Raw genomic sequence first — 24479 nt, forward strand, 5'->3', positions numbered from 1 at the left:
ACTTTCCTAAGCGCTTAGTACAGAACAGTGTTTGGTACATACTAAGTACTTAACAAATACCATAATTATTACTATTACAGTGCTCTGCACATAGTAAGCACTGAATAAATACGATTGAATTGAATTGAATTGAATTGAATTGAATTGAATTGAATTGAACTGAAGTGAAGTGAATGTGTCTATTATTTTATCGCACTTAGTGCAGTGCTCTGGACACAGTAAGCGCTCCATAAATACGATTGAAGGAGTGAATGAATAATACGTACTAAGCGCTTAACAGGTTTCCTCGATTATTACATAACTTGCTATTAGAGTAATGTATTATAAAGATATGCACAAAATGTGCATAAAGTAAACATATGTGCCTTGTAAACTATCATCTTGAGCTTCGAGATGATAGTTGAGAAGTGTTATAGTAAGCGATTTTAGCTTGGGAACTAACATGACCAGAATATTAGGGTGCATGGCATTTTCGCTGAATAGTTTTAGCTTTATGGACTTCATTTATTAGGCCTCAATGTGGTTTCTATCCAGAAAATTTCCTCGCATATTTGGATCCCTTCACACATGAATCCCAAGTGATGGTTTGGGTTTTGGCAACTTAGGAGTAGTTCTCAGGAATGCAACAGGTAAAGTCAGCGTTTATGGTGACTGTAATCAATCGATCAATGAATCAGTGGTGATAACTGAGCGTTTGCCATGTTCAGAGCACTGAACTAAGCGCTTGGGAGAGTACACTGTAACAGAAGTAGCAGACACGTTCCCTGCCCACAGTGTCTGAGGGAGGCAGACATCAACAGAAATTAGAGAGTAACCATAACCCAAACCCAACCCAAACCCAAAATCTTAAACCAAAAACACCCTAAGCCCAGGTTTAGGCTGTGGGGAATCCGTTCCCTTTCTCCCATTGGCCCCTCGGGTTCCGGATGTCTCGGCCATCAGATCAGGATCCCCAGGCCGCCGAGATCGCTGAAGACTTGAGTCTCGGGGGCTCGTGGAGAGGGCTACCTGGCCTCCCCGCCTCCGGCACGCATGCGCCGCCTGGCCGGCCTGGCCTGACCTCGTTCCCCCGCGCGCGCCCTTCCTGGGCCTCTTCCCGTCTAACTGGCTAACGGCTGAAGGAGTGGTGAGGGCAGCTCCTCTCAGAAAGGAGAACGGGAGAGTGTGAAGTGTCGCGTTCATCGATTTTCCTCTTAAGAGGTGACATCCCTGTTTCCTCTAGACTCCCTTCTACAGTCTTCAGAGCCTTCATCTGTTATGTTCAGTTTTATTTTCCAAAGAGAACGCGAAACTCCCCAACCAACCCTTACTGGCCCCGGCCCGCCGGGTATGGGGGCGCACAAGCCCTGAATGCTTTACAGGCAGATCTCCGATTTGATGGATGTAGTTTTACTTGGTCCACTCAAAAATGATCCGATTTGAATGGTTTTATGGCGGATTTTCCCAGGAGTGCACATGGATGAAGTGCATCTTGTCTGCCAAATCATAGGATTTCATGGGTCTTAGGGAATCCTCCGAAAGCACTACAAATGTAATGAGGGCAGACGACAGTGTGCCCTCTATAGCTTTAGTTTTTGACCCAATAGCAGAGCAACTGCCCTTCTTTTGAGCCTTTAGAACTGTTTTTTACATTGACCCAAAAGATGCCACGATCTCCATTTGAAATTTTAAACGTACAAGAGAAGCCCTTTAAAGATCGTGGTTTTGGATGTGTTTTAGGTGGGTTTTTTTGCCAAATCAAAACGACGCCACCCTGAAAAAGGGATAAACATAATTCAAAAGACTTAATATTGCTATTCATTGCAGTGAGGAATCAGTCGGTAATGATGGACTCCCAGAAAACAGCTTTAGTGACATCTTTTGAAATAGCAAAGGAAGAGCAAGATGAACGTGCCTTTCAGGAAGAGGAAAACAATGATCCCAGTGGCTCTGAGGACGATGTCGGGGAAGGTAGAGTACTCTAAATTGTGTGATAAGTGCAGCATTATTCATACAGTAGGTCGCACTGTTTAGTACTACATATCTCCTCAACTATGCTGACCTGCTTCACTTCATCCAAACACTGATGCAACAATCAACCCATCAGTTGGGTGCTGACTGAGCACTTGCTGTAGGCAGCACACAGTAAGTACGGTGTATTCAGGAAACCACAATATAGCTAGCAAGCAGGATCCTTGTCCTCGGGGAGCTTACAGCTCGGCGGGGGAAGTAGACATTAAAATAAAATACAGATGAGGAAGACACAGAGCAGAAAGGCAAAGTGAGTAACAGAGAGCTTAGGGGGATAGAATCATTCATTCGTTCATTCATTCATTCAATCTTATTTATTGACCACTTACTGTGTGCAGAGCACTGTACCAAGTTCTTGGAAAGTACAATTCAGCCACAAAGAGAGACAATCCCTGCCCAAAACGGGCTTGCAGTCTTTAAGGGGACAGGGGAGGAGGGGATGGAGGAGGAGGAGGGAGGCACATATCAAAACAAGTCAACATACCCATAATCCCTTAACCTTTGTTGTTGTATCAATAATAACAATATAAAGAAATAGAATTAAAACCATATATGCATTGAAACAAGTAAACAGGTATTAATGTAAATAAATAGAATTATAGATACGTACATTTATATATACTCAAGTCCTTTAGGGCAGGGAGGGGGGACAGAGCAAAGGGTAATAATAATAATAATGTTGATATTTGTTAAGCGCTTACTATGTGCAGAGCACTGTTCTAAGCGCTGGGGTAGATACAGCTTAATCAAGTTGTCCCACATGAGGCTCACAGTCAATCCCCATTTTACAGATGAGGAAACTGAGGTCCAGAGTCCCACAGTCACACAGATGACAAGTGGCAGAGCTGGGATTCGAACTCATGACCTCTGACTCCCAAACCCGGGCTCTTTCCACTGAGCCATGCTGCTTCTCCTTCCGGGTGATGTTGGGGGGAGGGGAGTGGAAAGAGCTGAGGAAAAGGGGACCTTAATCTGGGATGGCCTCCTGGAAGAGGTTAACCTTCTGGAGAACTTTGAAGGGGGAAGTGTGATTCTTTGGAGGATTTGAGAAGAGAGAGCATTCCAGGCCAGACGTAGGACCTGAGCCAGGGGTCGACGGTGGGAAAGGCAAGAAGGAGACAAAGTGAGGAGGTTATCTGCAGAGGAAAGGAGTGTGCGAGGTGGGCTGTAGAGGAGAGAAGGGAGGGGAGTTGAGGAGTGGGGAAGTGGTTGGAGAGCTCTGAAGCCAATAGTGAGGAGTTTCAGCTTCATAAGAAGGTTGATAGGTAACCACGGGAGATTTTTGAGGAGGTGGAGAAATGTCCAGAGCGTTTCTGTAGAAAGATATTCCGGGCAGCAGAGTGAAGTAGAGACTTAAGTGGGGAGAGACAGGAGGTTGGGAGATCAGAAAGGATGCTGATGCAGTAATCCGTTAGGAATATGATGAGTGACTGTACCAAAATAATGTAAGTGTAGTAGCAGTTAAGATGGAAAGGGCGGATGTTGGCATCCTTGTGAATGTGAGACCGTTGGTAGTGCTGAGCACAGTGACGGGAAAGTCAGGGAGAGAATTGGGTTTGGGAGGGAATTAAAGGAGCTTTGCCTTGGATATGTTGAAACTGAGGGGAGGGAAAATGAAGTGGGAGGGGTGAAACGTTAGTCAGACAGGGCTTCCTAGGAGATATAGATTTTAGTTTTTTTTGGAAAATGGGGCGAGTGTGTCCCATCACCTGGGAAGGAAGAGGGAGGTATAGGTGGGAGGCAAAGGCCAAGAAAAAGCAAGACCAAGGCACAGTAAATCACGAACTTGGACAAACACTTGATCTCATCATCTCTATTAACTGTGCTGTAACCTTAGCAAGTCTGAAATCCTATACACCAACCTGAACCTCCTCTGCTTTCTCTCCTACACCCACTCCCTGCAAGAGAAGCAACGTGATCAAGTGGCTAGAGTTTGGGCCTGGAAATCCAAAGGAACTAGGTACTAATCCCGGATCTGCCATCTGTCTCCTCCGTGACATTGGGCAAATCCCTTCTCTGGGCCTCTGTTCCTTCATCTGTAAAATGGGAATTAAGACTGCAAACCCCATGTGATACACAGACGGTGTCCAACCTGATCAACTATGTGCCTGGCACGTGGTAAGATCTTAACAAATTCCTTTGGAAAAAACACCCCAAAACAAATTTCCAGTAACTGTCTTGTCCCCACAACAGTGACCCCTTAACCTCTTGACACGCCCTTCCCTTCGCCGACCCCTCCCAGTGATCCCAAATAATCGTGCCCTATTTGAACTCCCTACCCAAACTAACCTCTCAACACACAAATCCTAGAGTGCAGGCCTGGGAGTCAGATGGTTATGGGTTCTATTCCTGGATCTGCCACTTCTCTGCTGGGTAGCCTTGGGTAGGCCACTTTACTTCTCTGGGCTTCAGTTACCTGATCTGTAGAATGGAGATTGAGACTGCGAGCCCCATGTGGGACGGGGACTGCATCCAACCCAATTTGCTTGTATCAACCACAGCGCCTAGTGCAGTAACTGGCACATAGTAAGCACTTAACAAATACCATCACCATGATCATCATTATTACTTTTATTACTATACCTGCTCTCAACTCTGTCCTCACCTCCCTTGTTCCCCTCTGTCTCCATCGATCTCGTGCCACCTGCCTGGAGCGATAGAACCCCTCCAAGCTATTGTTCTTCCACTCCTTGGTGGAAACTCGGGCAACAAGCCAACCTCAGCCATATCAAATACATCCTCACCTTTCCTCTGCCCAGAAACATTACCTCTCCACCGCTATTGACTTTAAAGGTCATTGTTCCATGGTTTCTGATTTAGGACTCCCTTAATAAGCCCCTAGCGACCCCACCACCTCCCTCATCTCTTGCCCTTGATGACCTGGACATTGACAAAATAGAAACCATTAGGCCTGAACTCCTTAAAATACGTTCCTCAATTCTCTTGTCCCTCCACTTCATCCTTACATCCACTCTCTCATCCTTCCCCGCTGGCCCTCCCTGAGGAGATTCCTACCTCTTCGGAAAATCTTGCCCCTCTTAACAGTGGCTTTGGTAGCTCTTCCCACCATAATAAAGCAGTTGTCCTCTTTTCCCTCTATGATGACCTCTGCAACCATTTGTTCTCTGTTTGTTCCTTCCCTTCTGCTTTCAAATAGGCCTACATATCAGCTAACTTAAAATAAACCTCCCTTGATCCTTGATCTCTTGATGAGTACCATACTGCCCATCTCCTGTTACTGCCCATCTCCCTCCTACCAATATTCCTTTCCCAGTTCTTTGAAGCAGCTGGATACACTCCCTCCTTCCAATTCCCCTCCTTCAACTTTCTTCTTGCCCCACTGCTGCCTTGGCTTCTGCCCCTTCTGATCCACTGAAACTGGTCTCACAAAAGCTAGTAATGACTTCCTAGTGGCCATATCCGGTGTCTTCAATTCCATCCTAATCCTTCAAGACCTCTAAGCTTCCTCTGACCTTGTGGCCTACGTCTATCTCCAGAAGTCACTGTATAACCTAGGTTTCTCTGACACTGTCCCCCTTTGGTTCTCCTCCTGCCTCTCTGGCAGATCCGTGCTCTTTTTTTTTCCAGCTTCTCCTCGGACTCCAATTCTTTAATGTATGTTCTTCTCAAGATGTAGTTCTAAGTCCCCTTCTGATTGATCTCCACTTTCATCTGCTCCCTTGGAGAACTCACCCCGTTCTATCGCTTCTCTTACCATCTGCATGGGGCTGAATCCAGATCTATTTTCCCAGTGCCGACCTCTTTTCTTCATTGCAATATCACATTTTCTGTAGCCTTCGGGACCCTGTTTATTGCCTATCCCTCCAATACTTCGAACTTAACATGCCCCAAACTGAACTCCTCATTTGTCCACCCAAACATTTCCTTCCCGCTGCCTCTCCTCTCATTGTTGGCCATACCATCCATTCTCCCTGTTTCACCAGCTCACAACCTTGGCACTATTCTTGGTCCATTTCTCTCCTCTAACCCAAGTATTCAGTTAGTCACTAACTTTTATCTATACCCCGGTTTTGTCTTTCTAACCCAACTGCTCTCATGCTGGTCCAAGGACTTGTCAGTAATCTGTCTCAACTACTACATCAACATCCTTGATGACTACCCTGCCTCCAGCCTCATCTCTCCCCAGTCCAGTCTTCACTGCGCTGCCCAGATCACTTAGAAAAAACAAAAGATTCTGCACGTCTCCATACCCAAAACACTCCAATCGTTGCCTAGCCAAGCCCTCCACCTAATATAATAGCATTGTTATCATTATCATAATCAGTAGAGGCAAGAGGGAGAGGGTTGTTTACCTTTAAGAAGGCAGTTTCTGTGGAGTGATGGGAGTGGAAGACAGATTGTAGTGGTCAGCAACAACAGCAACATGAACAACAACGGGTGGAAATGAACAAAGAGCAAGCCAAATAGCTATGTGGGTGGATGCTTAAAACACTCACTTGTCATTAGTTTGTTTTGGGTTGCTGGATAGAAGAGAGAAAAGGAGGAGAGAAGCATGAGGCAGAGTGTATAGGTAGATCACTCAAGAGTTTTGGACAAGAATGTTAGGAGGAAGATGGACCAATAAGTGGAGGGAGTCTTGGGGTCAAAGGAGCGTTTTATTTTTTCAGGTTAGGGGAGACCATGGCATGTTTAGAAACAGTGGGGAAGAAGTCGCTGGAGAGCGTCCAGTTAAAGATGGAGGTTAGGGAGGGAAGAGTGGAGGGGGCAAGTCCTTGGAGAAGGTGCAAAAGGATGGGGACGGATGTTGATGTAGAAGTGTTGGATTTTGAGAGAAGGCAGGAGGTGTCCTCTTGGGGAACTGCTGGGGCAGTTGGGAGAATTGAAGGAAGGGCAGGAAGTGGGAGGGGTTGAGGAGAATGAGGGAAGATTTTAGGGCGATCACGCCAGATAGTTTTTGATTTTTTCAAAAAGGTCGTTAGTCAGATCATTAGATGCCAGATGAAGTCAGATGAAGGAGGCCGAGGTTGACAAGGGTTTTGAGGAGGCAGTTAAGCAACTGGAACAACTGGCAAAAGCAGTGGACATGGGTATCAATAAGGAAGGAAAAATAATTCTTCCGGACACAGGAGAGGGCAGACTTAAAACATCTAAGATTAAACTGGAAGTAAAAGAGGTCTGCCTGAATTCTAAATTTCCTCCAGTGGCACACTGTAGCTCCTGGCCAAGAACGAAGGAGCAAACTATGGAGGTAATCAAAGGCTGAGGTTTAGTGGTACGAGGCTGGCAAGGGGATAGGGGAGCATGTGGGTTGAGTTCAGTACAGAGGGTGATGTTGAGGGCGTCAATTTGGTCTTCAAGAGAAGGTCGTTTGGGAAATGGCATAATGAATTGAGAAAATTGGGTGGGCTCAAAATATCGGAGGTCTCTATGGGGGAAGAGATTTTAGTTTGGGGTGAATGGTAAAACATGGCGTGGTAACCGGCTCTGCACTGATTCATAGAACAATTCCCAACAACCTCAATGGCAACTGTTCAAGCATAGTAGGGAATCCCAGAAGTGAACCAGACCTCTGGTCTAGGTTGGCCACTTGGAAAACAAGGGGTGAGACAGTTCTGGGTTAGGCAAAGGCGAGCCACATTGCATAAATCTCTGGATTAGAGAAGCCCTAAGTGAGAGGAGACAGATTTTACATTTCTGACTTTGAAAAACCTCTTGGGTTGTTAAGTATTTATTCAAAATATATACAAAGTAAATTTCAAGGGCCATTACAATTCTCAGAGTTTGAGGGCAGGATAGAGTGTGATGGAAGCCATGAATAGTTCACTTCAAAAGATAAGTGAGCTTTTGCTAGCATTAAGTGTGTTCTTGAATTTCTTCAACTTGTAATATTATTAAGAATGAAGGACCAGCTACCAAAAAAACCCCAAAAACAAACAAACAAAACCCAAACCAGTGAAATTCTTGCACCAAGATCCTGAAAGAAAAATAGTTTAGTAATAGTAATAGTAATTTTTGGAACTCGATATTTAGGGTAGCATTGCTGTTTAGACAAAAAAAAAAAAGACCATTCTGCTGGCCCCACCCAGGAAAGAAGAATGTAATAAAAAGACTGAAAATTTTAAGGATCCTCTTGAGAAGACAAGACTCTTAAGAAATGCTACTTAGAATTAATGTTTCATGTTAACAGTTGTACTCCTTCTTAAAATACTATAAAACCTCTAGGCAAATTTATTTGTTTCCCCTTGACAGTTTTTCAGCTGTTTCTAGAGATAGATGAGCTGACAGTGAAAATCATCAAATTACTTTACGTTCTTTCTGTAGGAGAGTCTTCCAGATCTGAAAAGCGAGGGATGAAAAGGCCTCTAAGGAATTCTCATGAAACAGATGAGGAAGATATGGGGTAATGTGGTTCAAGAAGTTTGTGCTTCCGGTTAAGCAATAAGCAATAATATCCACTTTGGCAGATAGTAAAATAGTGGAGAACACTTGCATGGTATATTCCTTCCAAGATGTGGCAGTGTGGCTCTTTTATTTCTAAATATTTACCACTATTGATACATGATTCTTTTAACAGGGATGTCCAAAGTATCCTGGAAAGATTTAAAGGTATGTTTTCAACTCTTACCTTTTCTTTTGTTTTGCTTTTTAAAATGGCTTTTGAGTAAGCTGTGTGCATTCAATAAAATCTGAAATAGGTAACCTCAGAATAGAAAGTGCCAAACTTGGAATATAAATTTATAGAGCTTTTTAACTGATGCTGAGCTGTTTGCAGTGCCAGTCATCCTGAATCTGGGGATATACCAAAGAGGAGAAAGGCTATCATTCTTACAACCACAATGGCTGAGTTATAAGGACCGGTTATAGGTTAAAGAGTGGTCCAAACAGCTTAATAATTGTCATGGCAGCAAAGTCCCCAGTAGATGATTACTGACAGAAGCACTACTTTGACTATGCAGAGCAACGTGTTACAGAGGCCATAGGTGTCAATACCTTGGGGCCAAATGGGGGCACTTGCATCCATGAATTTCCAGCTGTGGCAATGAGGACTTTGTTGTTTTCTTCCACACATTTGGGTCTGGACTCTAAGCTTCACTTTCCCCAGTAAATAGAGTTAGGAGTAATAAAGGTACTTAGAGGGGAAGTGGGAAAAGTAAGAAGCTATTGGTTCAGGCACTGTGCCATCTCCCTTAGAGTCCCTTACTCACAGTCCAGGGGCTAAAAGATGAAATATGTGATATAGTAATAATGATGATAATGATGATGTTAATGATGATGATAATCCTACGTGACCTACTCCGCAAGAGCATAAAAGTAGCAGGTTATTATTTCTGGAAGTGATAGATCCTCAGACTTCTCAGCCCTCCAGGCAGAGCCCAACTTTCCCAATATTCTCACTGTAGAGAGATTTAGCATCACCTTCTGTTGATGTCAGTTGTCGGTGGGTCTTCTCACCAGCAAGAGCCAGGAGTCTGATAAGCCCTGAGAACTTTGTAACAGGCTGAAAAGAACTGAGAATTTCCAATCAGGGCTCAATCTAGACCTTGATTGTGAGCTGTTTGGTCGGCCCATTCCTAAGACTCATTCAAAGCTATTCCCCGGTACTCAAGATGGGAAGTTGGTGCCTCCGAGAGATGTGACTCGAATGCCCACTTAAAACTTCAGGAACATGCCCACAACCTAAGTGTTTCTGGCAAGAGCAGAGAAGAGATACGACCTAGTGTTTTAGTGGATAGGATCCTGGCGTGGGAGTCAGAAGGATCTGGGTTTTCTCATCTCAGCTCTTCGACTTGTCTGCTGTGTGTCCTTGGTCAAGTTGTCTAACTTCGCTGTGTCTCAGTTACCTCAACTGTAACTGTGAAGACTACGACTGTGAGCCACTTGAGAGGCAGGAACTGTCCAACCACACTTGCTTGTATCCACCCCAGGGCTGAGCATAGGGCCTCGCATTCAATAAGCCCTTAACAAATAGCATAAAAAACCGAAAAGACAGCAACAAAAGCGTTGTCACTTCCCTCCCAACAATACTCATCTCTCATCCTTCCTCAGCAGTGGCAAGCAGGCAGGGAAGTTATATTCCATCAGACAGGTGGCTAAATGGCACTAGAAGGACACCTTGAAGTGGTACTTTTTTATTCCTCGAGAAGATGCCTGTCACTCGATTGGCATTAACCTTTATTTCTTAGCACAGTTGGTGAAAAGGGGCAGGAATGTTAGGGAGCAGGAAGATAAGAAAAACACCAGTTTGAGAGATCTAATAGGCAGAGAAACTCCCATTGGGCTTCCTTTCAGCCCTAATTAGAATCTCTTCGGTTATCACCCGAGACCTAGGTTGATGTCACCTGTCACCTGGCAATGTTTTTGCTAATTGGCGTGGCAAGAGAAAGAAGCCGGAATCAAAAGCTGAATTTATACAAAATTTATTCCGCACATAGAACTTCTCTTTCGAGAAGCTTCGAGAAGGATATTATTTAATTATTTGGAGGTGAAGAATTGAACTATTTCAAAAGAAATGCAATTATTTAGTTATATTGGAGATTCCCTGATCGGAGGATTATGCTTATGCGCTACTTGCATGTGGCAAAACACCTAGCTTCCATCCACGAACTCTTCCCACTCGTGAGGAATACATGAGCGTTCACCAGGCAGTTAGCCACCCCACGGCTCCTCACTTGGTGTGGGCAGGGCGGGGATTCCAAGATCCGCACAGTGATGATGTGCAGCCGTTTGCCAAGTTCTCGACCTGCTACCCTTGATGGTCAGAACACGTAACTATTTAAAATAATGTTGGTATTTGTTAAGTGCTTACTATGTGCAGAGCACTATTCTAAGCGCTGGGGTAGACACAGGGGAATCAGGTTGTCCCACGTGGGGCTCACAGTCTTAATCCCCATTTTACAGATGAGGTAACTGAGGCACAGAGAAGTTAAGTGACTAGCTCACAGTCACACAGCTGACAAGTGGCAGAGCCGGGGTTCGAACCCATGATCTCTGAGTCCAAAGCTCGTGCTCTTTCCACTGAACCAGGCATTTATTGCCTGGGCTTCCAGGCTTTCCCAGCTACTGGCCTCGGCCTGTCCAATCTCTGCCCTCCACATTCCTCTGTAACTTATTTGATTGACACGGGGGTGAGGGACACCTTCGCTAGTCCTAGCCTGGCCTGTTAAACTAGCCATTATGGTTGCGGGGGCAGTGCGCCACCCTCGCTTCCGAGTCCCACTTCGCTGGCTCGGGCAGTGACGGGATAGCTTTTGACCTTGAGATGGTGGGGAGCCCAGTTCACCTTGGGAGAGAAGAATAAATCTGAGAATTTAACTCTGGGTACCAATATTGCTGGCTTCCCCATCGAGTAGTTTTCTATGTATTTAGCCAGAAAACTTCCTCTAATTAACCTTACACACATTTCAGTCTGCCAACCTAATCCACAACTCACTCCTTCTCTGTTTACTCCTTACCCACTATTACTTACCTCCTTGCATAACTGCCTCGTTCTTTTGAATAGATTGTGTGACCCAAAAAGTAGGGAGGGATTATGGTAGGAGAGAATGAAGTTTCCCAATAAAGAGAACAATAGAACAAAAGAAAGAAGAGGAGGAGAGAAGGAAGAGAAAATTAGCGGCTTAATTAAGACAGACTTCTCCTCTACTGAACTCTCTCAAGGATTGCCTTCAATATGCACACAATGCCTTAATGTCCCTTCCATTCCTCACTGCACTGTCCTGTTCTCAGTTCTCAGTCTTAATGGCTAACTTCTCCACCTGCTTTGAAACCCATTTTCACCCTTCCTTCTCCTTCTCCAGCATATTATTTGGTGCCTCATTTAATCTTTAATTTCCTCCTAAGTATCGGGATGAGGCAATTCTGTGACCAAATGCCTTTTACAGCATCACTAAACTCTTCCCTTTCCTCTCCATCCACAATGATATAATGTTCATCAAAGTATTTACTCTCTCCTGCCTTGATCACTGCAGCAGTCAGTAATTGTTGACCTCCCTGCCTCCTGCCTCTCCCCCCTTCAGTCGTTACTTGCCTCTGTTGGCCAGATCATTCTTCCTCAGGAATGATCAGTCCGCGTATCTCTACTCCTCAAAAAGTTCCAGGCATGTCCCGCCCATCTCTGCCCTGAACAGAACCTTCTTACCATCATTAGCTTTAAAGCACTCAATCTTGTCCCCTCCTACCTTACCTCCTTGCTTTCCTATGAGGACCTAGTCTGCACACTTCGCTCCTTTACTGCCAACCTACTCCGTGTACCTTGATCTTATCTCTCTCCCCACCGACGTCTTGTTCACTTTCTGTCTCTGGTCTGGAACGCCCTCTCTCTTCATATCTGACAAATGATGCCTCTCCCCACGTTGAGAAGCATATTAAAGGCACATCTCCTCCAAGAGGCCTTCCCTAATTAGGCTCCCACTCCCTTCTGGGTTGCTCTTGCACTTGGATTTGCACCCTCAACTTCATAGCATTTATATCTGTATCTGTAATTTATTCATCTTAATGCCGTCTCCCCGGCTAACTAGTAAGCTCCATGTGGGCAGGGAATGTGCCTACCAACTCCCTCATATTGCACTCTCCCAAGCACTTCGTACCGTGCTGTTGATTGACTGATTGATATTGATTGTTTGACTGGTTGATTGATTTACTCTTCCCAATTTTGAAAGTTAGTCCCTTGCCACCAGCCTCCCCAGGTACCGACATTTAGCCAAAATACAATCAGTAAAACTGAACACTATGGATCAATCAATCAGTCAATCAATCAGTGGTATTTATGCTTACTGTGCTTTCTGGGTGCAGAGCACTGAACCAAGCTCCTGGGAGATTATAATACAGGAGCGCTAATAGACTCGTTCTCTGCACACAGGGAGCTACTGTCCAGGGGAATTATGGGACAAAGGGGGATTAGCTTGCTATGGATTCCTTCACCATGGAGTAAAATTCCAGAAGCTTTTCCTCCGTAGTTCAAAGGACTTGGAAAATCACAGAAGAGCAACTTTCTAAAGTGTGGCTTAAAGCACTGGGCACCCTCTCCCACAGATTTGCCTCATGCTATTTGATGGATTGTATGAGCAGTTCTGTCCAACTCTACAGGGTATTAACTGTGGTTGAATAATTAGCATTAGTTTGTAGGCGAGGTATGAATGAGTTGATATAAGTAAAGAGAAGCACAATGAGTAAGGTGCCGGGCCCAGCAAGAGAGATTACCCATAGATCTCAGGGGAAGAGCTAGTAACACTTGATAGTTCATCATTGACAGTTGCTGAGCATTCACTGTTCACAATGCGCAGTATTAAGTTCTTGGGAGGGAAAGCAGGAGGCCCCAGGGTGCGGGTGATGGGATAGCCCACGGACAAATGGATCCACCAGTGATATTTACTGACTATTCGCTATGCAGAACACTGTACTGTAGTAGCTTGGTACTACTACCACTACCACAGTTACTCAAATATCTATACCTCGGTAGCCAATCTACCATACAGGTGGCAATGGCATTAGATACTCATTAACATCATTACCATCAGTAATCATTAATTACTGATTAATGATTAACTGCCCACCTCCTCACCATCCCTCGGTCTCACCTATCCCGCCATCGACCCCTGGGCCACGTCCTCCCGCGGTCCTGGAATGCCCTCCCTCCTCACCTCCGATAATCGAATTCTCTTCCCCTCTTCAAATCCCTACTTAAAGCTCACCTCCTCCAAGAGGGCTTCCCAGACTTAGCTCTCCCCTTTTTCCCTCTGCTCCCTCTACTCCTCCCTTCACCTCTCCACAGCTAAACCCTCTTCTCCCAAATCATTACTCATTACCATCAGTAATTCCTGGGTGACTGTCGTGTAGGGGACATTTACTTGAGAATGCAAAATAAAATTTTTAACTAGATGATTGATCCCCTAGGCTTTTCCCTTTACCGCTAATCTCTTGTGGAGAGTTCATCCACTCATAGTCATTCAGCAATCACATTTGGGCAGAGGAATCCCAAGTCTCTCTCCCTCTATTTTTCATTCTCCACTCCTGCCCTCTCACCAATCTCATATATTCCTCCTGTCTTCAGGATATCTCCACTTGAGATACCCTAAAGGCAACTCAAACTGAACTTCTAATCTTCTCTCTACATCTTCCTTTTCACCCAACTCTCTAGGCCTCAAGGCTCTCCATCACCTTGCCCCTTCCTACTTTTCCTCCCTTCTCTCTTTCTAGTGCCCACCCCGCACGCTCCACTCCTCTGCCGCCCACCTCCTGACCATCCCTCGGTCTCGCCTATCCCGCCGTCGACCCCTGGGCCACGTCCTCCCGTGGTCCTGGAATGCCCTCCCTCCTCACCTCTGACAATCAAATTCTCTTCCCCTCTTCAAATCCCTACTTAAAGCTCACCTCCTACAAGAGGCCTTTCCAGACTGAGCTCCCCCCTTTTTCCTTCTGCTCCCTCTACCCCCCTTCACCTCTCCACAGCTAAACCCTCTTCTCCTCCCTTTCCCTCTCCTCCTCCCCCTCTCCTGTCCCACCCCCTCAGCACTGTGTATATCTTCATCACCCTATTTATTTTGTTTATTTTGTTTAATGAGAAGTACATTACCCTGATTCTATTTATTTGTCATTGTTTCTATGAGACGTTCTTCCCCTTGACTCTAGTTATTGCCATTGTTCTTGTCTGCCTGTCTCCCCCTATTAGACTGTAAGCCCGTCAAAGGGCAGGGACTGTCTCTATCTGTTGCTGACTTGAACATTCCAATCGCCTAGTACAGTGCTCTGCACATAGTAATCGCTCAATAAATACTATTAAATGAATGAATGAACCTCTTACCTTTGGGCATTTGATATTCACCCCACCGTCAACCCCACAGCACTTGAAGTAAATATTTTTAAATGATATATTATAGATTACTAATTTAATTCTATAAGTGAATAAATAATGAACTATATAAATAAATTTAATTTGTATGTATACTTTTAGAGACTATATAATATAAATTGACATGGATAAATATATAAAAATAAATGATAAATTTATATGAATAAATAAATCTGCTTGCCTCTCTAGACTGAAAGCTCACTGTAGGTAGTGAACTTGCCTGCTAATTTGGATCAATAATACTCTCGTAAACACTTAATACAATGCTCTGCACAGAGTAAGCCCTCAATAAATACCACTGAGAGATTGATTGATTGGTGACTGATTATTTCTTCTTTACCTTGAGCTGTGATCAGATATTTCATTAGGTGATTCTTGTCCCAAATACACCTCATTAATTTAGATCCAAGTGAGATTTTGAATTCCACATTGGTCTGGCACCACACTTAACTTGTTTTTCTGACAACCAATCACTCGATCAATCAATCGTTCTAATCAAGGCCTTACTGTGTGCACAGCATTGAACTAAGTGCTTGGCAGAGTTCAATATAACAGTATGATAGAGTTGTAAGAAACGTTCTCTGTCCATAACGAGATCACAGTCTAAAGGGGGAGTCAGACATCAGTGTCATTCAATAAATGAATTCCTGATATATTCACAGAGTGCTGAGGGGCTGAGGGAGGGGTGTCTAAAGGGAGCAAATCCAAGTGCAAGAGCAGTGTCGAAGAGGGTGAGAGAAGTGGAAATCACAAATAAGAGATTGGTCCCAGTTTTAGAAAAGGTTTACTTGAAGTTAAAAGAATTTCCAATCCATCTGAAAATAATCTTTTTTTGAAAACACCTGCCACATACGGCAAATTCATTCTTTACAGAATTTGTGGAGCCATTGCCCATTTTTTACTCTATGCTAATACTGATGATTCATTTTTAATGTCTGTCGTAACCTCCGTGTAATAGAATGTAACAAAATTCCTCCACTACGTGAGGTATTAATAACTGTTTCACTGTAGCTGATATTAGCAAGATTGTTTGTGCAAAGAGAAAAAGACTGGAAGTGGACACTAAAGCTTTGCTCCAAGTGACTACCCAGAAACTTGAACAGATTTGGCAAACGGAGAAAGAGCAGAGGTAAGACTTTCAAGGGATGCCTCTATTTGGTGGATTTATTTTGTGTTTTATCCTGTTTTCTACTTCGTTTTCATGCCAACAAACATTCCAGAGGGATGTGTGTGTGTGTTTGTGTGTTTTCACTTCTATGCAAACTATTCTCAGCCCGATTCTCACTGGAAGTCAATGAGGTAATTAACAACACAGCCTCTTGAGTATGTCCAGATCCACAGAACTGATGTTTTTATAGCAACAGAGGCTGAAGTCCAGTGGTCAGAATTTATGATGGAGCTGGTCAAATAAAGCCTAGAGGCTCATTCAAACATTCCAATCCCAAGTGACACACTCACCCATTGGACAGTTCATTTATTGAGGGGAAAAACAATCAGATTTACCCCGCAGTTCTGAACTGACTTCAAGCCTGCTGCAAGTGTAGCCAGCAACTGTTAGAATTGTTGAGCTTGCTTATGGCACTGGGGCTGGAATGGAATCCAGGGTTGCTGTGGGTGAAGGTACAGCAATTTCCTGTCTCTGAAAGTTTTTCTTCCTTCCTCATTCTTTACTGTGTGCAGTCCAAACAAGTCCAAACAAGCTATTTACTGAATACCTCACTAGCCAGAATGATTGTCATCCCTGATTAATACACTGACAGTGGATGTTTAATTTTGTCAAATACCAAAATATCAATATCGTGAGTAAGGACAATGAATCACAGAAATGATCAGAGTTTCTTTTCTAAGTTTTTGGGCTGGTTTGATAGTCTTCTTTCAGTAGTACAGTCAGGTCTCCTATCACACGTTAGCACATTTGAAAATATCTGTAGCTTATTTATTGATTTACATTAATGTCTGACTTTCCCACTAGGCTTTAAGCTCCTTGTGAGCAGGGACCAGGCCTACCAACTCCCCCTTCTAGACTTTGGACCCGTTGTTGGTTAGGGATTGTCTCTGTCCATTCCCGAATTGAGCTTAGTACCGTCTTCTGCATACAGTGAACGCTCAATAAATATGATTGAATGAAAGGATGTTACTTTGTACTCTCCCAAACACCTAGTACCATGCTCTGCACAGGATAAGTGCTCATTAAAAATGATTGATTTACTGATTGATGTTAGCTGTGGTTTCATGTTACAGGAACCTCATTCTATGGAAAAAAAAATAACATTATGATACTCATGCTTTGATCAGTGCCTCCCAGCCCCCCTCCACCTCCTCAGCACCGCCCCACCCACCAGCCCAATAGAGACATACACAGAACCATTTCTTCACACGCACAGCTTCTATGGGTTTCAGCTTTTTAATCATATTATTACTCGATTTTTATTGTGGCATTTATCAAGTACTCACTGTGAATTAGGTTCCATGGTTGATAGAAGATTGGCAGATGAAAAACTGCACCTGTACTGCATGAGGCTCACAATCCATCCAATCTACCTTGAATTGATAAGGAGTCTGAGGTCTGGAAAGTTAAATGATTTGCTCACTGTCACCCAGCAAGGCAGAGACACAACTGCAACTAGACCCTAAGTCTCCTAATTACTTGTCCTATGATCTTTCTATGAGTCCGCACTCCCAAGACACACAAAGAACATTCCCAATTCTTCAGTCTTCAATAATCTTCTGTTCATACTATTTAATCGAAATTGGTGTTGGAGGAAAACTGACTGTACTGATAATTTTTCATTTTCTGTCAGGAATGTCTATTTCCTGTGGATGATGATGACCTCTAGTTATTTTGCCTTTTCAGGAATATGATCCAAAAAGACTATTCCCAGCACTTTCTGACAATATTTAAGCAATGGGATAAGGATATTCAGAAAGCTGAAGAATGCAAAGAAAAATTAGGTGTAGGTATCATACTTTATTTCTTCTAAAACAAATATTTGAATATTCTGTGTTTAAAATGAACCATGAAAAATACAGCAGCTCAGCACCAGGCTTTAAGTTTTCTAGCCTGATGGAAGACCAAGGAACAAACTGGGTACCTTTTCATCCCATCTTTTCTTGTACCTCATTATTTATTATAATAATGATAATAAAAAATTGATAATAACAATTGTAGTATTTCATTCAACCAGTTATATTTGTTGAGCGCTTAATGTGTGCAGAGCACTGTACCAAGTGTTTGGGAATGCACTGTACTACAAAAAAACAGTGACATTCCCTGCCCACAAGGAACTCACAGTCTAGAGGTGGGAAGATAGACATCTATACAAGTAAGTAAAATTCCAGATAGGTACATTAGTTTGGGAGTGGGAGAGAGCAAAGGGAACCATTCAGGGTGACGCAGACGGTGTGGGAGATGACAAATGAATGAATGATGGAGCACTGAATGAAGCACTTGGGAAAGCCTCATAGTGTTGGAAGACACTTACCCTACCCTCCATGAGCTAATGATCTAATCAGCAAGGCAGTCCCGAAATGACTAACAGACAGAAGAGGAAAAAAACGGGATATGGAGATGAGTAAGTGGAAATGGATATGGAGATGAGTAAGTGGTTGAAAAGGGCATTATTCTTCAACTACAAGAGATTCTACTGCGTGTTTGAGCGAGAATTTAACCACATGCTTTTTCTGACAATGCAAGCCTGCCTGCAAGCCACAGTGCAGTCACTTATGGAAGCTAAGTCTGTACACTGGTGAATGGCTCAGCCTTGCGTAAGGTGGGTACAGCAACCCGAGTTATATTATCATGCAATTCTGTAAGAACACATTCCTTGCGTTTTAGAAGAACTAGGTCTTAACTTGTCTGCTTATTCAAGGGATTACTAAATTAGTGTATGACAATTTTTTTAAAAAAAGATAAATTTCTCGAATTTTACTCTTCCAAAGCAAGAGAATACATCACAGTTACTTTGACTTTTGTATTTTAGAAGCTGATTTATGAACAACAAAAAGTTTGCCAGCAATTAAGATTGATTCAGAGCCAAAGGCTGAATACAATTAAGCAGATATGTGAACAATTTTCAAAGGTATGGTGAATCATATTAGTGCCCTTGTTATTTGCAGAGGTAACATGTCACCATAGTGGCATGTCCAAAGAGAGCTGTTTGTCTTCCGATGAAAATCCTGTCCTTTTCCAGACTTTCCTTCCAGCGCTTAGAACAGTGCTCTGCACATAGTAAGCGCTTAACAAATACCAACATTATGTAGAAGTCACCACCATGTTTCCCGTCTCACAAACCCATAACCTTGACGTTATCTTTAATCGCTCTCTCTCATTCAGCTCACTTATTCAATCCATCACAAAATTATGCCGTTCTCACTTTCACAACATCGCTAAAATCTTCCCTTATCCCTCCATTCAAACTGCTACCACGGTAACACAATCACTCATCCTAACCCACCTGTATTACTTTACCAACCTCCGTGTTGACCTCCCAACCTTCTGCCTCTCCCCTCTCCAGTCCATACTTCACTCGACTTTCTACATTATTATCTTTCTACAGAAACATTCCAGATACCTCACCCTCCTCCTCAAAAGTCTTCAGTGGCTGCCCGTCCATCTCCGTATCAAACAAAACCTCCTCACTATTGGCTTTAGAGCATTCCATCACTTCTCCTTCTCCTACCTCACCTCCCTTCTCTCCTACAACCCAGCCAGCACACTTTGCTTTTTTGGTGCTAATCTTCTCACTGAGCTTCAATCTCACCTGTCTCACTGCAGATCCATGGCCCCCGTCCTGCCTCATGTTTCCCTCCTCAAATACGCCAGAAAATTACTCTCCCCACCCCCACCCCCACCACTACCCTCCTTTAAAGCTTTCTGAAGGCACATCTACTCCAAGAGACCTTCCCTGACTAAGCCCCAATTTTCCTCATCTCCCACTCTCTTCTGGGTCATCCTGACTGGCTCCCTTTGTTCTTTGCCCTCTCCACATCCCAAAGCAATTAGGTATGTATCTGGAATTTCCTATATTTATATTGCTGTCTGCTTATTTCTACTGATGACTGTCTTCCCTCTCTCCCCTCCATAGACTGTGAGCTCATTTTGGGCAGGGATTGTCACTCTTTATTTTTGTACTGTACATTCCCACACCTAATACAGTGCTTGCACAAAGTAAGGGCTTAATCAGTATGATTGAGTGAATGAATGAATGGAATGAATAATTCCCTTGGCCCCCAGATATGGGAGAGGGAGCAGGAAGCCAACGGTGACTCACTTTGTGGTGGTCCTCCTTGAAGACAAAATGAACCAATCAGAGAAAGATTGAGGAGGAACTAATAGGACCAGGTGAGGAGGAAAAGGACATGGGAGGTATGGCACGGGGAAAATAGTGCTGAGGAATCTGGACATACAGAGCACAGGAAGGGCTTGGAAAAGATCGCTGGAGGCCAAAGAGTCCAGCAGCCAGGATTCTGGAAGCATGAGAATCCTGCCCGCAGGTGAGGGGTGTGGGAGAGGGAGACCCAGGGAAAAATGTTTTGAACTGGTTTTGTTTTCATTTGTTATCTTGTTAAGTACTAGGAAATGCCATTGAAATATCAGATCCGGGGGCCTGCCTGCAGTAGGGGCTGAAGGACAAGCTCCGGAAGATGTGGAGACAGGGTGAGCCAGGGAGCCTCAAGCAATGGAGGGAGTTCTTTGCCAGTGGACTACCTGCAGAGAGTCCTGGACAGGGGATGGGAAATGAAATCATCTGGGACCTGTTAACTTATAGGTTTTTCAGGAGATGCCTAGACGTCAGCCCTACAGTGACAGCAGCAACAGGAGTGCAGGAACTGGGGGGAATAGATGCCTTCAAAATGTTCTTGAGGAGAACGGGAGGAGTGGAGAGCATTAGGAATGAGCAAAGCAGTCCGGGCCCTCCTTCAGTGGCTCTGGAAGCTCATTCATTGTGGATTCGGGGATGGAAATCCTGGATAATGTCACATGCCACAGTGGCAAGTCATGTGCAACAGTAATAGGCTCTTACCTTCCCATGAGGCTAGTGGGAAAAATTAGTTTATGCCTCTGCAAGAGTTTGGAGCAATACTGCTGCTCTATCCATTTGGATCTTCCAAGAGATAGGTGAGCTCCAAGTATACCATATCCCTTCCACCACCTACCCCCACCCCACTACCTGCTTAGAGAAGCAGCGTGGCTCAGTGGAAAGAGCCCGGGCTTGGAAGTCAGAGGTTGTGGTTTCTAATCCCGGCTCTGCCACTTATCAGCTGTGTGACGTTGGGCAAGTAACTTAACTTCTCTGTACCTCAGTGCCCTCATATGGAAAATGGGGATTAAGACTGTGAGCCCCACGTGGGACAACCCGATTACCTTGTACCTACTCAGCACTTAGAACAGTGCTTGCAACATAGTAATCACCTAACAAATACCAAACTTATTATTATCATTACTATTCACACGTAATCACACACAACCATACATACACACGCTTCTCTCTCTACTCTCCAGATGGTCCATAACCTATTTATGGACTCATTTCGATTAGCCCATTGGATAAAGCTTGGGCCTAGGATTCAGAAGGCTATGTGTTCTAATCCCAGATCTGCCACTTGCATATTCTTTTGACCCTCTGAGACCTTTGTGTTACTTATCTTCTCTTTGACTCATTCACTTCATCTATAAAATAAAGATTAAGACTGTGAGCCTCATGAGGATAATGGATTGGGTCCGAACTGATGAGCTTACCTCTTTACCGGTTCTCAGTACAATACCTGGCACAAGGAAACACTTCACAAATACTGTAAAAAGTAGCAAATGACACATACCACTTAAAAAAAACACATCGGTGAAAAGAACCTCACGGGTCCAGAATCTCTTCTTTGGATGGACTCCAGGATACTCCAGGATGCTGATTTGTACATTCCAAGTGCTTAGTACAGTGCTCTGCACATAGTCAGCGCTCAATAAATACTATTGAATGAATGAATGAATGAATGAATGAATGAATGAATCCCAGGAGGAATTTGTGCATGGGGGAGCCTGGTTGCATTTGGATCTACAATTAAATCTAAAGGGACAACATCCAGAGGGACCTTTACTCCTCTGTCATACTAAATTCCTAGAGCAGCTTACCTATAGATAAGCTGGAAACTTTACTCCTGAACTTCACGTTGCATGAGATTCATTTGGGATGAAACTCTCACAAATAAAGGGAATAAATTCTTCCAATAGTATGAGGGAGTGGCCAAGTCCTTTCTCCAACAGTTAACTGAGATCGACTCCTTGGGAAAAAATGCTAATCGGTCGCCAAGTCACTAGGACTTCACATCAGTTCCTGTTATAGCCCTGGGAACCTGAAAAACTACTCCAAACCCGGGTGCTTGTAAGGAGTTTTTTCTTTTTTTTTAGGTTGTCTCAGTTGTCCGGTCTCATTTTTGACAGGAGATTGTAACTGAAAAAAAGAAAAATGAAGGGAGGAAGGAAAGGTGGTATGGAGAGGGAAGGAGGAAGGAAGGAAGGGACCGGATAAATGAAGGAGAGAGAGACAGAAAGAGAGAATGTAAAAAAGCTGCTTTATTCCTTCATTTGAGAGTGTGGTTTATATCTTTTTCAAAGTGTAAAATTCCTAGAATTGCTTAGCAAGATGGGTAATTTATCATCACGACTTGAGCACTGAGATGGTTATGCTAGTTAGGTACCAAGTTATGACTGTGTGACTTGTTAAAGTTTTACAAAGATTTACATTTACAAGGGAAAATGTCCTTATTTTTAGGTTAATGAAGAAATGGAAAAGAAAAATGAAATCGTTTTAATAAAATCACAAAATGAAATTGAAAAAGAATTTCTTGCACAACGAAGCAAGATTAGATTGGACAGTGTAAGTAATATCGTCAATCCTTTTTGGTTTACCCAGGCAATTCATCTTAAAATGAACAATTGCTTGGTAATGAGGATCTTCTTTCATTAAACGGGAAAAGCCTTGGAAATATTTCATCACGCCAGATTTTCTTTTCCCAAACATGAATGTTATCACTAAAAAAAGTGGTCATGACTATTCTTTTTCTCTTTAACAGAGAGAGTAAAAGATGGGAAGTTTCCTCATTTGCCTCCAGTCCGTGTAATTTTGAATGCTCTGAGAAGAAAGAACTTATACCTAAGTAATGTGATATAACTGTAACCATTAGCTAAGGGAATTTTAAGTTGTTGCTGTGCTTTAAAAACTTTCAAGTTCCTAAACCTGAAGTTTTAAATAGGTAGTTAATGAAATGCTTGAATCTGTATCATAGAGTCCACCGGTGTAAACAAAAGAATGTATTATGTATATACACATCTGAACTGGGTACTTTCACTTAAATATTACTAACATTGTAAAAATGACAAATGTTTTGGTATTTGGTGAATATTTTTTCAACCTGAACAGTGAAAAAGCCTACTTGGTGCCAATAAAAATTTGGTCGATTTTACATTTGGGTCCTTATTTTAGCACAGATCAGTGATAAAAGGTGTGAATGAAAGGCAGGGCACTTGTCTACCAACTTTGGGGTAAGCACTCAGTAAAGGTCACTGATCATTGGTGTGGCATTTGCCAGATCCAAAAAAGGCCAAAAACCACTCTGATGTAGTTAGGGTCCATTTTGTGCACATTTCTAAAATTAATTTAGGAGAGTTACAGAACAGAGTTGAAGAGACTATAAGATCAAACGAATCAGGAAACATTGTGACTTAGTGTAAAAAGCACGGGCCTGGGAGTTAGGGAACCTGGGTTCTAATCCTGTCTCCACCACATACCTGGTAGGTATCCTTAACTTCTCTCTGCCTCACTTTCCTCATCTGCAAAATGGGGATTTATTCATTCACTCAATCATTCATTCATTCAATAGCATTTATTGAGCACTTACTATGTGCAGAGCACTGTATTAAGCGCTTGGAATGTAAAATTCGACAACATATAGAAATAATCCGTGACCAATAAGGGGCTCACAGTCTAAATGGAGGAGACTGTCAGCAAAGAAAAAACAGAACAAAACAAAACAAGCAGACATTATTAAGATTATTAGAATCACAGAGATATACACATCATTAACAAAATCAATAGAGTAATAATTAGTGTATATGAATATGCCCATTGCTGAGGGGAGGGAGTGGGGGAAGGAAGGAGCGTGTGAGGGGGGGAATTTGGAGGGGAGAAGGAGCAGAGGGAAAGGGGGGCTCAGTCTGGGAAGACCTCCTGGAGGAGGTGAGTTCTCAGTAGAGCTTTGAAGAGGGAGAGTTAGTTTGACAGATATGAAGAGGGAGGGCATTGCAGGACAGCGGTAGGACGTGGGCCAGGGGGGAGACAAGCACGAATGGGGGACTGTGAGGAGGTGAGCGGCAGAGGAGCAGAGTGTAGGGAATGAGCCATAGAAAGAGAGAAGGGAGGGGAGGTAGGAGGGGGCAAGGTGATGGAGAACTTTGAAGCCAAGAGTGAGCAGTTTTTGTTTCATGCCAAGGCTGATAGGCAATCACTGGAGGTTTTCGAGGAGTGGAGTGACTTGCCCAGAGCGTTCCTGTATGAAGACGATCCAGGCAGCGGAATGAAGAATAAACTAAAGCGGGGAGAGACAGGAGGAAGGGAGATCTAAGACAAGGTTGACACAATAATCCACTCAGGGTATTATGAGAGCTTGT

The 24479-nt window shown here is 43.5% G+C and overlaps 1 protein-coding gene across 4 annotated transcripts; it reads left to right on the plus strand.

The window, feature by feature from the left end:
• Positions 1–1074: 1074 nt before the first annotated feature.
• Positions 1075–23275, plus strand: LOC114808679 (synaptonemal complex protein 3). Of its 4 annotated transcripts, none has more exons than XM_029056481.2 (9): positions 1075–1200; positions 1807–1950; positions 8293–8371; positions 8546–8577; positions 15830–15947; positions 17673–17772; positions 18799–18897; positions 22585–22689; positions 22886–23275. In XM_029056481.2, exons 2-9 carry the CDS (start codon positions 1824–1826, stop codon positions 22892–22894), a joined length of 669 nt encoding a protein of 222 aa, XP_028912314.1. In that variant the 5' UTR covers positions 1075–1200; positions 1807–1823; the 3' UTR covers positions 22895–23275. The 4 variants fall into 4 exon arrangements, with proteins under 4 accessions (XP_028912314.1, XP_028912316.1, XP_028912313.1 ...); XM_029056480.2 differs by lacking the exon at positions 1075–1200 and adding an exon at positions 1519–1719; XM_029056482.2 differs by lacking the exons at positions 1075–1200; positions 22585–22689 and adding an exon at positions 1540–1719.
• Positions 23276–24479: the final 1204 nt, after the last annotated feature.

The sequence above is a fragment of the Ornithorhynchus anatinus genome (genome assembly GCF_004115215.2).
Source record: "Ornithorhynchus anatinus isolate Pmale09 chromosome Y3 unlocalized genomic scaffold, mOrnAna1.pri.v4 scaffold_233_arrow_ctg1_1, whole genome shotgun sequence".
In the NCBI taxonomy this organism is placed as follows: domain Eukaryota; kingdom Metazoa; phylum Chordata; class Mammalia; order Monotremata; family Ornithorhynchidae; genus Ornithorhynchus; species Ornithorhynchus anatinus.

Bases quoted from the DNA above. Each gene is read 5' to 3' on its own strand.
- LOC114808679 (XM_029056480.2), top strand. From the start codon at position 1,644: ATGCCACGATCTCCATTTGAAATTTTAAACGTACAAGAGAAGCCCTTT. The intron at 1,951-8,292 runs GTAGAGTACTCT...TTCTTTCTGTAG, and splicing joins TGAGGACGATGTCGGGGAAG to GAGAGTCTTCCAGATCTGAA. The intron at 8,372-8,545 runs GTAATGTGGTTC...TTCTTTTAACAG, and splicing joins ACAGATGAGGAAGATATGGG to GGATGTCCAAAGTATCCTGG.